This window comes from Channa argus, chromosome 5 (genome assembly GCF_033026475.1).
Source record: "Channa argus isolate prfri chromosome 5, Channa argus male v1.0, whole genome shotgun sequence".
NCBI classification, from domain to species: domain Eukaryota; kingdom Metazoa; phylum Chordata; class Actinopteri; order Anabantiformes; family Channidae; genus Channa; species Channa argus.
Window position 1 is genome coordinate 1,036,202 of NC_090201.1, and position 17,501 is coordinate 1,053,702.

The 17,501-nt window shown below is 40.6% G+C and overlaps 1 protein-coding gene across 1 annotated transcript; it reads right to left on the minus strand.

Moving 5' to 3' along the window:
• Window positions 1-295: 295 nt before the first annotated feature.
• On the minus strand, window positions 296-15,932 carry efcc1 (EF-hand and coiled-coil domain containing 1). Its single transcript, XM_067505381.1, has 8 exons — window positions 15,116-15,932; window positions 13,516-13,955; window positions 5,732-5,880; window positions 5,294-5,429; window positions 4,701-4,857; window positions 1,975-2,133; window positions 1,534-1,603; window positions 296-1,366 (listed from the first exon to the last, which is right to left on the minus strand). Exons 1-8 carry the CDS (start codon window positions 15,791-15,793, stop codon window positions 1,233-1,235), a joined length of 1,923 nt encoding a protein of 640 aa, XP_067361482.1. The 5' UTR covers window positions 15,794-15,932; the 3' UTR covers window positions 296-1,232.
• Between the last annotated feature and the right edge of the window lie 1,569 nt (window positions 15,933-17,501).

The window sequence follows — 17,501 nt, forward strand, 5'->3', positions numbered from 1 at the left end:
CTCATAGGGGGCCTTTTGGTTCAGTGTTAGAGTACTGGGTTGTGATGCAGAAGGCTGCAGATTCAAATACCACCCTACCAGGTTTGGCAGACTTTTTCACTTTCACCAAAAGTGAGTTGTGTTGTTCTTTTATTTTTTTTGGAGATTGAGCGTACCTTAGTGCAACATGTTGCCTGATGTCCTTAGCCCTCCCTTCTTTTCTTAGGGTATAGCTGCATGGATGTGGATCACTGTGGGAATTAGACAGTTCCTTTTTGAACATACGTGATTAAACAAGTCACACTGATCCAGATGGTGTAGTTCAAAGGCTTTAATGGCATGACACGAGTGAATGGGTTTTCATCAAAGGCATCACTTCAGTACAGCAATGACAATGCAACTGATCCAACTCATATGAAAAAGTTTTGTCTGTCAAAATGAGCATTTAAATGAAGCTAAATCTGCTTTATTATATTAAGAAGAAGGTACATCATGAAACAGTATAATTAGCTTAGACACTGCTTTTATTAATGCACTGTAACAGAATCATTAATAGGATTGAAGGCTATACACTGGACAGAACCCGATTATTGCTTGTACAAACAGATCCTGAGGCTATACTGTGATTAATACACACACTGATGGTGCGATAATATTTAATTACTGATGTTAAATAAATGAATAAACCATCTTAATGCACCATTAAACAACACAGAGGCCTCCCAATAAGGGTTGCAAGCTACACCAGTTATGTTCTCAAAGTGGATTACAGTGTGATTTTCTGTACACTTTGCGCCTGTGCCTATATTGACACAGCCTTATGAGATGAGTGAAGTACACAAAGTTGAGATGTGGTTTCTTTTCTGTTCAGATATTTCAAAATTCCAAGTGGCGGTTGACTCACTTCGGAGGTGACTTCATTTCCCCAAAGTTTAGCTTATTTCAACTTTTTCACATTCAGAATTGTGTTGAGGAAAAAAAAAAAATCCATGGATAATGAAAGAGTTATGTGCAATAAAATTTAAACCCTACACAAGCAAGAATTTCCTCTATATGTAATAAAGCCAATTACTACAATGATCAACATTCTAAACTAAAACCCCCTATAGATACTAGGGTCTAAGGCATATATATAAGCTACAATATATTACACTATGCACATTAATCAGCCTGTTGTTTGACCTCTGAAGCAGCTTCCATGTCCTCTGGAAACGATGCTGGAACATGTGTGGACCAGGAGGGGGCAGTGTTGTTTAGCAGGAGATGATGAGGGCGTTAAGAGACTGCTGACTCTGTGTTCTCTCCAAAGGTCCACCAGTTGATAGAATCTCACAGGCAGCCAGTTCATGATAAAGAGCATTAAGCACCTCCAGAATGTGGGCTTTCCCTGAAAAAACAGAAAAACAGAAAAGATGTGCTCGCTGTGGGAATCAAGTTACAGACAACCCAACAAAAATCTAATTTAATTCCCTTTCCCACAGTAACTGTACATTTTCATTATCTCGTTTCACAAGACTTTGGATAGATTTCATTAGGGATGTGAGCTCTACTAACCATGTTGTGGGTCGCTGCAAGACTCTAAAGTGCTGAGCAATATTTTCCCAAGAGACCTCCGTGAGACGTTCTGAAACAAGAGATTAACAATTGACAGTCACTTAAGCAAGTATTAGAACCTCAAATGCTGTCACACATTCAATCTCACACTGTTGATGCAGAATGATACAAAAACCCAAATAAAAATAAAAAATCACATTAATTCTGTAGCAGTAAGATGTTGCTGATACAACAGTTCGAAATAATGTTCATAGTTGTCTTTGAACGATGCTAGTGAATTTTTTCATTTGTTTCCTCTCTGATGTGTAACCAGAATCATTCCAGGATTGTGTGGGTGGATTTTGCTCAACTCCGCAACCAAAGCTGCAAAAATAATTCATTGTCTATGAGCTTTAGTTAAGTAACTACTTAAGACTCAACAATGCAGCTGCAGCTACAAACCAGATCTCTGAGCTGCTGGAGAAGCTGAAGAATGTCCACCAGTTTCTCCTCCACCAGTGACAGACGAACCCTCTCTGTCTCTAACATTTGCAGCTCCATCTGAAGTAACTCAGTCTCCTCTGCTTTCTGCTGCAGCTCCTTGACCAGAGAATTCTTGATCTGGAGACACACAACACAAGTCAGTCAAACTAAAGAACAGTAACCTTCTACTTGAGATGTTTCACACACACACAAAAACTAGCATCCATCCAGAAAGTATTCATGTTCCTAAACTTTTTCCATATTTTTATATGTTATAGACTTATTCCAAAATGGATTAAATTCGTTGTTGCTCTCAAAATTCTAAAAACCATACCCCATAATGACAGTGTGAAAGAAGTGTGTTTAAAATATGGAAATTAATAAAAAATTAAATAAAAGAAAAAAATCACATCGCATCAAATCGCCTTTGCAATGTCACTTAAAATTGAGCTCTGGTGCATCTGTGATCATCCTTGAGATGTTTCTACATCTTGATTGGAGTCTACTTGTCTATATAAGGCCCTTCTGTAAACAGTGTATATCAGAGCACAAACCAAGCAATGAAGTCCAAGGAATTGTCTGTAGACCTCCTAGACAGGGTTGTGTATAAAATTTCTGCAGCATTGAAGGTCACAATGAGCACAGTGGCCTTAATCATCTTCATAGAGCGGGAAGAGTTGGGCCAAACTGAGCGATTGAGAGAGTAGGGCCTTAGTCAGGGTGACCAAGAACCTGATGGTCACTCTGAAAGAGCTCCAGTGTTTCTCTGTGGAGAGAGGAGAATCTTCCAAAAGAACAACCATCTCTGCAGCACTCCACCAATCAGGCCTGTCATGTTAGAGTGGCCAGATGGAAATCAGTTCAAGTAAAAGGGACATGACAGCCCACCTTAAGGAATTTAAGACCATGAGAAACAAAATTCTCTGGTCTGATAAAAACAAAGACCGAACTCTTTGGCCTGAATGCTATGTCTGGAGGCCACCAGGCACCACTCACCTGCTGAACCTCAGACTAGGGTGATGGTTCATCTTTCAACAGGACAATGACCCTAAGCACACAGCCAAGATAACAAAGAAGTGGCTACAGGACAACTCTGTGAATGTCCCTGAGTGGCCCAGCCAGAGCCCAGACTTGAACCCTATGGAACTTCTCTGGAGAGAACTGAAAACGGCTGTGCACCGACGCTCCCCATCCAACCTGATGAAGGTTGAGAGTTACTGCAAAGAAATATGGGAGAAACTGCCAAAACATAGGTGTGACAAGCTTCTAGCATCATACTCAAAAACACTTAAAGCTGTAATTGGTGCTAAAGGTGCTTCAACAAAGTATTGAGTAAAGGCAGTGAATAACTATGTACATGTGACTTTTTTTTCATTTTTAATTTTTAATAAATTTGCAAAGATTTTAAACAAACTTCTTTCACATATCACAATTTTGAGAAAAATAATGAATTTAATTCCTTTTGAAATTTGCTTTGTTCACTTGTAAGTACTTTCCAATCTTATATGTGGCACTCAGCTCCAATCATCTTTGTCATGGTAGATGCAAACAATAATTGTTAGAAACAGCACTTTTCTTCAGGACTACTTTCACTCACAGATTAATCTACATGTGATGCTCTATAAGTGTCCTGTAGCAAGAAAGTTTCTTTAGAATTTAATTAAACTATAATGTGTGTTTGTATGGTAATAAACAGCATGTGTCACCCAGAGCAACAGTGAGGCTTATGGGTGTGTTAGGGTTTAGTTCTCTAACAAAGAGTAATGAGATATATTCAGCTTTGGAGACAATACTGGTTAACAGAATCAAGTTATTGTTGGTTTTGGAAGAGGGATTTATTTAAAGTCAGAAAAATATAGAATACCACCAAAGTTATCCTTTAAGACCAAACACAGTTTAAACTACCTGTTGGGATATAGTCTTGAGCCAAAATAAATTTGATAAGCTTGCAGGAGCAGCTGGATATGCCCCCCTTTGAAATGTAGGCCTGCAAAATATCTTAATACAATATCAAAATATCCAGTTAAATGGATGTCAAATGTCGGGGTTATATTGTGTGTTTTCAGACCACATGTTGTAGGTTTGACTGCCGAAATGTTGAAAATCCATTTAGTGCCCCTTTGCGTCATGCTATTTTGAAGGACATGAGTCCTAACCCCACACTTCCTGTGAATAAACAAAGCCTCACAGTCAAGACTTTGTTTGGTTTGAAATGTTCCTCTCTGGGTGCTGAGATGTTCTGGGAACACATTACGTCACAGTTCCCCCTCTGCCTGCCTTCCTGTGTTGTGACAATACTACTCGACTGCAACAAGAGAGCTTTAATTTATGATTTAAGTGCCATGTGGGACAAAGGGGGAGTGTTTCTGTGGTCAGCTCCAGTGAGAAACAGCTGCAAGCACTACCCCCCAAACACACCCATACAAACAGACAGAGTTAGGAGACTGTGTCGCCACTGCTGGTGGTTTGGTTTGGTGGAAGCTGCAGGATCATGCCACTAGCTATGGTTTTGCCCTTTGAAGCCCTGCACTTTCATAACAACCCCTCACCAGTTCTTTCTACCTTAATTTACCACCTTGCACAAAGCCACTTATGAAGTAAAGCAACACCATCCACAATTAAATAGAAAATGGAACCAGCAGAGCAAGTCAGAGAATGTTGCAGTGGCCCACCCTGGTGCAACGGAAGACCGTGGTGGTTTGTACCTGGTCCATGTCTATCCCTGCTTGGCTCTCCTTCAGCTCTAGCTGCTTATGCAACCTGGTCACCCTCTCCAGGAGCTCCACCACAGCGCTGCAGCTCTCCTCGCTCCTTGAGGTTCCAAAATTAGACATCAGCTTCTTGAATGCTTTGTCGTCGCACCTAGTCCAGACAAGTGAAGACAGAAAGTCTATTAGGCTCAGATCTGGAGTAGCTGAATTAGACTTGGCAGCTGTTTAATGTGTATTCAGTTGTCATTCATATTATGAAATTCATGGCTATAATTCAAATGGATCTGGCACAGACAACAATTCCTCTTTCCAGTTAATCCTCCAAGATTGTTGGCAGATTCCAAAATATCTGCACAAAGTGTAAATATGTTTTTGGCATATAGGAACCAGAACAAAACCAATAACACCTGATTCTGCTTTTCTCATTTTTTTTTTATATTAACAAGATAAGCCAGTGAATATGTATAACATGTGTAACATTTAGTGTACATTATATAGAGAGTAGTGAAGAAGTAAATATGGGAGTGATTTCAGACAGCCACAGCGCCACTAGCTTTGTGATACAATACACTGTTGATGTGCTCTACCTTTCCCCACAGCAGGACAGCCTGGTCAAGATTCTCTTCACCTCATCCACCTGCCTCTGTTGATCTCCAGTCCACTTGTCCTCTTCCTCGTCAGATGCAGCCTGTCCCTCCACCGAACGAAAGAGCTGTTCCTCCACTGAACAGCACAAAATGAACAATATTACCCAGGCACCGAAATATGATTGATTAGCCATTGTTATTACAGCAATGGTAAGCAAAGGTGTTTCTCTCTTCAGATATTAAGACTATTTTGCCCCATGCAACCATATCTGTAGGAGCCATCAGTAAACTACAGTGATTATATTGGGTGATGGTTTGTGAATTTGGAAAATGACTTAAGTGCTTGTTAGATCTTTCTCACTTATAAAAGTGTAAGTATAATCATACAGTTTCTATAGTTCTCTGCTGTAAAGAAGCATTCGCTCTAAGACATCTTACTTTTGTCTGGGGTCGTCAGAGCACGCCCCGTTGGGGAACAGCGGTCGTCTTGGGAATCGGAGCAGCATCCCTGTCCCAGACTGCTGCCAACACTCAACTGCTGCTCAGCCCTGGTGCTGCTTGGGAGTTGTAGTTTTGACACCTCCGACCTGAAAAGGAGCACAGTGGGTTCAACGCACCGAAAGCGGTTTGACTGCAATTTTCTCACACACAAGCTCATCAGCACTGCCGCGAATCGCAGCACATAAACTGACACTGACCAAAAGGCTAAAATTGCTCTTCAAATTTGCACAGATGAGAAAAGCTCAGTCCAAACCAATTTCTAACATCAAACAGAACATATCAAGTAACACGAGGCTATATGTATTAAGCCACATCTACAACTGCCATGATAATTTTATAGAGGCCTGTGATGTTGTATGCCAAATCTGGGTGGGGTAATTGAAGCCAGACATTGTAGCTTTAAGGCATTTTACAGTAAAGTGGGTCAGTGGTAGACTAAAGCTAACAGTGTGCAGGAGTATGCTTGCAAGATGTGAAGTAAATGCACGTTACATGAGACACAACTGGAACTAGGAAATTTCTGAGTACATGGACAGTTTCTAACAAGTTTTGTTATACATAATTTCATCTGCAAATGAAAATATATTTAACATTTCTATATTATAGGACACATTTTGTCATATGTTGTGGATACATACAAACATTTGTGCCTAAAAAAAGACTGAGACTGCAGTTTGCGTGAATCAATAGTTCTGTAATGGTTTAAATTTTCTAGGTTTCTCCTGCTGTCTGCTCTTTTGTGCAGGGGGAAATCCGATAGGGGGCCTTCGTAAGTGTTTCCAGATGATGATGTCTTGCTGAAGAAAAAAAGAGAAAATGTCTAAAAGGTTTTCAACTGCCTGCCTCTATGAAAAAAGAAAAAACGTCACAGAGCACTCATGCTTATATCCTTTTGGCACGAAGCACAATATGCTGTAACAGAACATTATACACTGCATCTGTGCACTACTTTGGGATTCTTTGAACAAAACTGGGGAGAAACAACTGACTTCACTGAAGGTCAGCAATAGCAACATGATTTCAGGCAATCAATCACAGAGTCCTGTTTAAGTTAGTAGGGGCCATGGTGGAGGAAAGTCCATGAGTTAGCTCATGAGGGCCAGCAGCTGCCGTTGGACCAACATGGAGGTGGTATATGGACGTGAACACACACAAAAAGTTAGCTGGTTGCTGTGGAAACGCTCAGATTCAGGAATGAACTGGTGGAGGGCCTTTTCAAATGCAGGCTTTGCTGTGACTAATTGCACTTTAATTGACAGTGGTTGGAGGGAGGCCGCAGCCTGTGTTCAGTGAAGATTGTAGCAAGGCCACAGCTTCTGAATCAGGCCTTTGACATGAATAGAAGGCAAAAAAAATGACATTGTGTCTTAAGAGACAACATAAAATCCAATAAATCCAACAAACCTTTGAGAATGGGAAAATCTCCTGACTATCACATGAAAACAAGTTCCAATTTGTTTCTGAGTGTGGTTGGGATTTGGACTGTCTAAGGTTTCTTTGTGGGTTTTCTCAACACATGGTTTGACAGTGATGGGATACACTGTGGGGTGTGGGGTGGTGCTGGTGCTGAGCATGGGAATTCCAAATGGTTTAGAGGAGATACCTGAAAGTAGTCCAGGCAGACATCCTGGATAGTTGTCAGACTGTGGGATACAGCAGACACAGTCAAAATTTGATCAGCATTTCATGAAATGTGCTGGCATAACTCTCGCCAATGTGCCAAATGCAAAAGCAGCAAGAGACTGTGTGACCTGCCAAACTGAAAATATCTATTCATATACTTATTTTGCTGGGGAGAACATAAGTAAAACACAGTGCAGACTTATTTTAGTACTTTACATATTCACTATATGCACCAAATGATTTCTAAGTGAAAAAACGCCTTAAAGCTGCACTAACATTGGCTATTACTTTCATTTTTATCATTTTATTTTTAAAGAGGTCCATCTTAGCGATGAACCCACAAATAATTATGACTCAACTCTGCCTCAGCAGCTGGTATTTTTTCTAAATGAATATGGTTGCTATGGTTTAGTCTCACTACTTTCTTTACCATGTTTCTGGGACCTGCAGGTAGAAGGTTTCCAGTCAAAAACTTCTGATCAACACAATGGCCAACTTGTCCAACACCAAATTGCTGATAGCAACTAGCTAGTAGAATGCATTTCCTTGTAAGGAGTTCGTGGGGAAATAAATGAAAACTTAACCATAAAACCATAACTACATAATTACACAAGCTAGATTTTCCCCGAATGCCCAGCTTACATTCACAAAAGTGCACAGGAACCTTATTGTAGGTTAATAATGTTGCTCTGAGACTTTAAGCCTCTTTTAGTTCAATGTTTTGATTTTATGTAATGTAAAAAATGAATGAAGAAGTCACAGCTCTCATAATAACCAAATTTAACAGCAGTTTAAAAAAATTGATTACCCTGTTCTTGCAGTACTATATAGCTACTATTGACTATTAGCCATAAATCCTAAAATACCATCTCTTTCCGTTAATGCCGCAGATTTTCTGCCCCCAGTTTGCCAAAAAAAAAAAAACCCAAAAAACGATTTGTGCTATTGCAGCCTACAGATTACAATGCAATGCCTTACTGCATGCCCCACTTAAAAACTAAAGAACAGTACCATTTTTTAAAATGTAAGGTCATTTAAGGTCAAAGAAGTCTAACAGAAAGCTAATCAAATATTTCCCGTCTTTATATTATTGCATCCACCAATAGAATCAGCATAATGGTCAGTACAGTACCTACTGCACATATGTTGCTCCCTCTGTTACTATATTTACAATAAAGCTGAGAAGCTGTTTGTTGTTCCAGCCAGGTCACCCAGAGTCCTCCCTGTAGTTATCATAGTGCAGCTCTGAAGTGAACTTTCCATCAACGTACCCAACTCCACACCACTGCTCCCCTCCTCCACTCCTTGAAGAGCTTTTTTCTCTTTCAGGTGTCATTGGTCAATGACAGTCTCTTTTCTCTGCAGCAGTTAAAAATGAGGGGATGCTGTAAACCTGAGCTTGAACTTGAAATTCAGCACTTGTTGGCGCCCTGCAGCATTACAGAGAAGGGTGAGGGGCTGTGTTTAGATAGCTGAAGGTAATTAATCAAGTGCTCTTGGGTTGCACTACAATGAGGTGGTTTCTGCGATACAAACAAAGCACTTTTAAGGCATGTGATTATTGTTTACCATTAGCTGAGGACTGAATCCAAAATTAGTGCCTGTGCTGCATTTCCACAGGGTTCAGCTCTTCTCATCAAGCACAATTGCAAAGAAACCTCTGTCAAAGAAATTGGGCTATTAAAAGTAGAGGGAAATGCACAGGGAGAGAAGCCCCACTCGGGTGGGTGGCAGAAGTTTATAAGATATTTTGTGTGTGATGTATTTCTGCTGATGTAAGCATACCTCCCAACCAGAGGGAAGGAGCGCGGGGCAGCGGTTCAATGTGAAAAGGAGCCCACTTGGCAGTGTGAGTTTTTGAAGAGTTTTCAAGAACAACAGCAAGACAGCAGCAGCAGAATGCCCCAGGTCCCAGACGTCTCCCGAGAGCGTGTTCTTTCCACATTATTTAAAGGGCAGGAATGCTGTAGCAGCACCTGCTCCACACAATGCTGCAGCTCTTGTGCAGAGGCAGATAAATGGTCTGCGAGACCCTCCTCTCCCCACCGTTGTCAGGCGGCACGCAGAGAGCATGAAAAGGCTGGGAGATTATGCCTCCCCTGGGGCCTGCCTTCACAGGGCCAAGGGTTAGAGGCATATGGAGAAGATGTCTGCAGGCGAGCCATTAAAACAAAAAGTGAGTTTAAAACATGCACACTTAGGAAATATGTGCTTGGGTTTGGTCTCTAAATATTCTCGGACTGTATCAACTCGGACACCGGGAATTAAGAGGATAATAAAACCTAAGCTCTTCATAAACCAGACCAGAGTTTATTTCATTGAGTGATTCTGTATATTTTATTTAGAGTTTTAAAAGAAAATAGAAAGCTGAATGAAGCACTTCCTCTTGTTTGGACCTTGCAAAACATGTCTGTCACTTCATGAAAAAACAGATAAGTGTTTTCTTCTTCCTCCAGATGGTATGCTTTCCTCCCCCTCATTTCTTTTTCTTGCTCTTGCTGTGTTTTCTATTGTCTAATCCCTTTGGCCCACAGACCTCGATTGGCAACAGTGACTGATTTAGACCTTCTGGGGCTTAAAGACAACACCATAAGTTGATCACAGTTACCAGAGTCTTTCCTGTGCAAATCAACTTCTGTTAAAGGTGTGGTTCCCATCTGAGTCTCAGCCTCTGCTCTCTTCTCTCATACAGTCCAGAGAAATCACAGAGATGTTACGCAACAACACCCACACATCAAGTTTCATACTGATGACCACATTTTAAAAAACTGACTTCTGCTGGGATGTTAACGGAAAGTTTTCTACATGAGAAAATTGTACATCAACAAATGCTAAGAAAGAGAAAATCAAGATGTTACTTTGTATAGTGTAAAGCTTCCTGTCTCTGTCCTTAGCTGGGTATAGTTTCATACTTACAGTACTAAAGCTACAGTAGACTAATAAATCAGCTTTTAGAAAATGATAGCAAAATTCATCTTTTCACTTAACTCTCAGCAATAGAATAAGAAGGTGTTTTGTTTGTTTGTTTGTTTGTTTGTTTGTTTGTTTGTTTGTTTGTTTGTTTGTTTCTAATGCCCAACATTCCCTTTAAAGTTTCTGGATGTACTGTAATAAACTAGTCTCCATTGTGAACTGATGTCTATCCTGTTGGGAAAGTCCAGACTCCAGATGTGCTTTCAACATCCTAAGGATGATAACCTCCCTCTTATAAATGGTCTGCACTTCTACAGCGCTTTCTAACTATTGGCACTCAAAGTGCTTCACACTGCTTCTTATTCACCTACTCACACTCACAATCACACACACACTCACACACCGAAGGGGAGCTGCTATGCAGCTGGCCAACACTCACTGGGGGCAACTAAGTTGGGGTTCAGTGTCTTGCTCAAGGACACTTTGACATGTAGCAGAGAGGACGGGGACAACAACCCTGGCACCACAGTCACCCCCTTTATTGTTCCTTTTGGTTAAAGGACCAGGCAACATTTTTTAAAGTGTCTTAAAATGACAGCCAGGTGCTTATATGAACCCTGAAACAGGTCCCACTTGCTGTAACTATTCCTCTCGTTCATACTAGCCATGAAGATAATGTTTCTTAAAGCCCTTTCAATGTAAGTTTTGGGAGCCAAAATCATCTTCCTTTCTCTTAATGTCCTTAAAGTAAAACCTATTTCAGTGGTTATAAGTACATGTTTAAAAAAACACTTAAAACCATGAAAACATGTTTTTTAAGTGAAATCCCCAGACAGAAACCAAGATCTCATCGACTCTGTCTGTAACTCTGTCTCTCTGAGATAAAGCAGCATCTGAGTTAATCCCATTATTTGTCACAGCAGTTAAGAAATAAGTCGTGGGGGTAAAGTTACAGTCAACCATTTCAACAGGTGCCTATAGGTACATTAACTACTGCACCACACACTCTGAGACATTTGAGCAATGAGGCTTTCAGTGGGAATGTTCATGGAGCTTGGTTGCTAAGATGCATAGGATGGGGGTTCCTATGTGGTATTGTTCATTTGGGGGCCAAGTGAAAGAAGTAAGCAGAGATTGATGAGAATGGTCAGTCTGTTGAGCTTCTCACTCAATGGAGCTCTCCCTTGACAAGTCAAAGGCTTTGGGGCTTGAATTATTTCCCGTAAGGCCATCAATGAAAGGGCAGTGAAAAGAGTTTGGAACACAGTCTGCATAAATAAGTTGAGTTTGGGGGTTGAAGAAAGACTGAGTATTGTGGCTGTTAAATATGTTATTAAGAATCACCTAAAGGTACGTGGTAATGGGGACATTATTCATAAGGGTCTGGTTGTACACGACTGTGTCTCAAAGTCCACGACTGCATTATATAACCACTTATACCAACCTTATAGCCACTTAGAGACATCTGCTACCGAGCTCAGACCTGCAGACACTGATTATATAGCTGGTGCAGGGACAACAGACTCAGAGATACACATTAAACCAGTGGCTTTGTACTTTAAAAGCCCTTACTTCCACCAAAATGACTAGTTCTCTAGAGCTCAGGCAGGAGCGACGTGCCACACACGATGCCAGTTAAATAAACTAAAACAAAACAAGGCTGAAAATTGGAATAGCGACCCACATGAAGGTTTCATAGCAGGCTTTTCCAGGCAAGAAACCAGCGATAAACAGTCGTTCTATTCTGCATTATGGTTGATTCTAGCCACAAAGGTCCTCCTTCATGCAGTACGTTTTCAAAAGTAGCCCTGCCTTTTTATGACATGACTAGGAACTGGGAAGTGATTGGACCAAATGATCGTGGCAAAATTTCAGTACGGAGAAGATTCGGTAGAAACACGCAAAATTTCTTTTAATTTGCAAATGTAAACTTAATTGTATTTTTTTATTCTCTTTCTGAAAATGAAGTTGATTTTCTCATGTAGTTAAATTCGAGATGCCGTGGCCTTCTATGGGCCTAACTTTCTCTTAACTCCTTATCTCCTCTATCGTGTCTGAACGGCAGAGGGATTTACAAGTTCCAAATCACCATTTGCCGTCAAGCTGCCTTTTCAATCCCCCCAAGAAATCATTTAACATCAATAGTGGTACAAAAGGAAATTAAATTAAAATGAAAACTTAAGAGAGCCTTTTTGGTATTTCCTACATTCACACAAACTAAGGGATAATTGTGTGCTTGTGTAAAAGACTAGTTAAAGTGAATTGTTAAATGTTGTCACAGTTCAGCCATCAAAATGTTGTTATGTGATCCAAAAACCACTGTCTCTGAAGCAAATTGAGGTTTTTATAGTTACACTGTGGTCATATAGCATTAGCATGGTTCCAGGCTCCTGAATATGCACCAACACATGTGTTTTGTTTGGTGCTTCATACTATAGCTCTGGTTTTTAATGCCAGTACGAGAGACAGGCAACCAATCAGAGCAGGGATGTCGTCTTCCCACATAGCCAACTCACTATATGGCTACATTCTTGAAAAATAGCAACTGAGGATTTGCATATTTCCTGCTCCTGGATTCATGCTGCCTGGCCACAGTTAGGTGGTTGTTACACACTAAGAAATGCAGCAATGAGTTTCCTCTCTCCAGATGAACTCAGCTAACGTGACCAAGACATCAGCTTAAACTAGAAAAACAATTTCCAAAAAAGAAATTGCACTGTGAATCCTTCGGCGCTGAAAGGATGTTCCAAGCAAAGTTGAAAAAAGCTCAACAGGTTTTGCTTTTGTAGCTTCCTTATATAAACTGGTTATGCAAACTTCAAAGAAATGTAGCCTTATAAACTTCAAAGGCAATTATGTGACGCTGTCGTCGACGTCATCATTGAATTTTCTTTTTACGTATACAATTATACAAATCTTAAAAGTATAAATGATATTTGGAAGCCGAATACAAAAATGTCCTTTATATAATGTCCCGAACGTTTTAAAGTTGAACAGTGTAGTTGAAACTATGCCGAAGTAGTTAGGTGCCAAAAATGTATGGAAGTCATAATAATAATAATAATAATCAAATCATCAGTCTGATTTAGCAAAAACGTCCATACTACTGTCATGATAACATTTATCTAAGGTTTTATTGATACTAACTGATGGCACATTGCACCAAGTTCCCAGTTTTTTTTTACCTGTAGTAGAGAAGCTCGGATTCCAACTCGAGGATGTGTCTCTGCAATGTTGGCACATGACTGGCCTTGGCTTCCAGTTCTTTCACCTTACCCAGTCCGCTGAGCAGTGCCTGCCTTGCCTCCTCCACCTTCCGTCTCATGCTTAACTGCTCCTTCTTTAGAGCTCTGTTGCAGTCCTCCAGTGCTGCCACGGTCTCTTTGGAGCTCCACAGTTCCTGCTCCAGTCTCTGGTTACACAGCATGGCTTCCTCTACCTGTCTGTCTCTGGAGCTCTGGAGTATGTCTATCTCATGGATAATGCTCTGCAGACTCTTCAGGTCGCCGTAGGTGCTGCTTTTCAGGTTTACGTTGTTCAGACTTTTCTGGGTTGTTTGCCTGTGGTGGGCAACAAAACAGCCATCCTCTGGTTTATGTTTGGAGTGGCTTTTCCATAGTCCTACCTGAGGACAAGAAGAACAGCTGACCTTAGGGAAACACATCAAGATCTTGCCCAAAATGACAGGAATGTGACTAAGCAGGTCCAATATTGGAATGTCTTTTTAGGATGTATACACTGTAACATATGGCATTATTAATGCTTTACATATAGTACAATAATGAAAACTTTTGAATAAGAGCTTTGACATATTTAACAGTCAGATCAATGACAAGCTCATCAGCACTTATTTGGGTTATTTAAGGATGCTGATTTGGGTTCTTTCCCACAGGTCATTACTTCTGTAAGTGTAAATGTCAATGAAATCATTAATAAATGATCACATGCTTTACTATAACGTTCTAATAAAGCTTATTTATTTAGGGTTTCTAAGTGGGAACTAATTAATCCATTATTATTGATTAATAAAAGGGATTTCTTGAGGTTTTTAAAGATTCCGTTGTTAGTCACATAATGACTAATCACATAATGTTAGTTGGTCACATAATATGGATGTAATTCTCCAATAGACGTGCAGTTCTAAATGTAAGTCAGTCCCTAATATAGGCTAATAAAAAGTTGTAAGAATTGCTTGAAATAAAGATAAATAAAGTTCTGTACTAATGCTGAAAAGATCCGATAAAACCATGACTTGTCAAGGAGTAAGAAGCCCAGCTGTTGTTTACCTTCCTACATGAGGACACTGCATTTGTCCATAAGGCAAATGTCTTGTTTGGACTACATGGCAGAAGGTGTAAGACACCTGGACTAAAATCCATTTATGACCAACTTCATTAAAAGTTACTCAAGTTTGCAGCAGCAGACCGAATGGATCACTTTGAAAAGAATTGAATAAAGACTGGGGAATTGGGTTTGTAACCTCTAGGGTAACTAATGACTTTCTTAATGGTTATAACTCTCTAACTGATGAATTATATTTCCGTTATAAACTTTTAAAAGCAACCTTTGGATGTTTGTGAAATATATATGCTAGAATATCCTTCACATAAAGTTGGTGAGGGCATCCCTTTCCCCAGTGTTGCTATGTTGGCGTTTTTTGGCATGTAACAGGATGATATTGCTATATTGGGCAAAGTTTTATTCAAAGCTTAATGCTTCCCTGTGTCTCTTTGGTAAAATACAGTCTGGGCTACTTGTGTTATGCGGCATTATGAGCACTCAGACCTGCAGAGCCAAGCAGCGCGCATCACTGCTCTGAAGTGCGGCTCTCATGTCCTCAATCAGCTCCCTCAGACTTGCGTTCTCATCTTCCAGTTTCGTTATTCGGTCCTCCGCTTCCTCCAGCGCCACTATCTCCTCATAGCACTCCCTGGTGCAGGAGCCCAGCCTGCAGCCGGAGGCGTGCCGTCCGTCCGAGGAGGGAGAGGAGCCGCCGCTCACGCACACGGACAGCAGCTTCTCTCGCCGCTTCAGAGGGCTTCTCAGGCGGATCTGAGTCTCTATATGCTCGCTGTCTTTCCCGACCAGCAGCCGGCCGTTCTCATACTGGCACCCCGCCTTGGTGCTGAAGTATCCGCATAGTTTGGCGTGGAAGTGTCTGAAGGTGAGCTCGCTGGGTAAATTGTCTAAAACACCGGCGCATTCGGTATCCTCCGACTCTTTGTTCAGCCCCAAAACCTCACACAAGATGTTGAAGTCGTCCACGGAGATTTTGCCTCCGCCCTGATAGTCCATGTGGTGAAAAATCTCCTGGAGATATTGATCCAGCCCGGTGGCCAACACTATTATTTCGTTCTCCACTCCCCGGTCCAGTCCGTAATGGTAAGCCAAAGTGCTGACTATCCATTGTGTCCTGCGCGCTGGCCGGCTGTATGGATCAGTGCAGTCTGTTGCATCCATCATTTCTCTTCAGCAACACCATATTTCCACAAATTGAAAAGAGTTACATTGTGCATTGTCTCTTCTTACAGCATCCTGTGTGTTTCGTGTTCATCCACGACGCAGAAAGTCCACATTGCCGACTGGCGGGGCTGAAATGAGGCGTGTGTTAAGACGGAGCAGATTTGAATTTAGCACTGCCCCCAAAATCCAAAACCAGGGGTCCCATCCAGGAGCCAGTACCACACTATAACGGTCTCATACTGCCGTTTGTCAGAGTGTAATTAGTACCAGGTGTGTAAACCTTTATCATTCAGCTGGGGTTAGACCTTGTGGGGATGTAAAATACCCAGGAGACTAATAGGCTGTGCAGCAGAGGTGTAGCTCACTGCTTTTATCGACTCAACAAATTTTACAGCATGGACTATATGCAGACGGGGAAACACATGCAGCTAATTAGTTCATATAAGCCGTCAGAAGTTTTTTCACTACAATATGAGGTTAAACATATGGACCATAAGTTATTGAAGTTCCTCTATATGTTAGTGGTACAAATACCATAGCTCCCACTCTGCTTCATAGAACATATATCCATTTCTAAATTTGTGTATATGTCTATGTTGATTTATTTTTTTTGTACATTTCCTTCAGATCAGTGAATGCAACATCACACATCATTACTCAATAGTAAGAATTTGTCATCAACTAAATTGTTGCTATAGGTTATGACAAAATCTAAATGTCAGTCTCTGCACCTAAAGTCAACATCGCTGCAACGTAAAAGAAAAAAAAAAGAAGAAAAAAATAAAGGTGTTCATCTGGAACTGGTAATGTTCAATGTGCTTGACCTACCTGAATAAACAAGCCGACACATGTAAATTATTTGAAGCTGCTTTAGTTTCCCTGCTGCTGAAGTATAACCCAAATGCGTGGATTCTTTAAAGTACAAAAAATACAAAATAGAAGTTTAAACACTCAATCATACTGGAAAGCCTGCAAACAAAACTTAATTTGCCTGTTTAGCTTGTTTGTTGGGAAGTTGATTGATTCAACTCATGCTTTGAAGTCACAAGACTTAAAATCAGCTAAAACCAACTATTGTTTAGAAGTTCTGAAGTGCTGTAAAAGTGAAAACCAGACATTCTAAGTTCGGTGAAGGTGAAACTGAAAGAAGGGAGTTTATTTGAAAATAAATTACCAAGGATAGGCTATAATTTATAAATATAAATAATAATAATATAATGATGATAATAGAAATAAATATTTGTTAAATCAAATAAAGTATGCATCTCTGTGTATGGTATTCTTTTTTTTGTCTGCACTTAGTTGTAACTCAGTGACTGTGTCTAACCTGAAAAATAAAGATGGAACGAGGACAAAAACGACTTTTATTGTATAGAATTCCGATAGTGTCAACTGCACGTGAGAGCAGCTACACACTTCACTTCCTCCACTGCCGCGGTTGCCACGGCGACGCGTTACACTCAAACGAATCGGGTCAGATTGACGTTTATGGCCCATTTCAGTAATTTACTACAGCGCACAACAGTTTCATTATTAACGCTCAGTGGTTAAAATGATTTACTGGAATATCGAGTCCAAGTAAAGTGACAATTAGAGCTAAGGTTTGTTTGACTGACATGTTCTGCGTTTCTCAGTGGACACAAGAAGCGTTTAGTCCTCGGAGCGTTTCGTTTGCTAAATCTGAGCTCTTTAGTCTCATCGCAGCGTG

Bases quoted from the DNA above. Each gene is read 5' to 3' on its own strand.
- efcc1 (XM_067505381.1), bottom strand. From the start codon at position 15,793: ATGATGGATGCAACAGACTGCACTGATCCATACAGCCGGCCAGCGCGC. The intron at 2,134-4,700 runs GTACAAACCACC...GTGTGTCTCCAG, and splicing joins CAGGGATAGACATGGACCAG to ATCAAGAATTCTCTGGTCAA. The intron at 1,604-1,974 runs GTTTGTAGCTGC...CTCTTGTTTCAG, and splicing joins TCCAGCAGCTCAGAGATCTG to AACGTCTCACGGAGGTCTCT.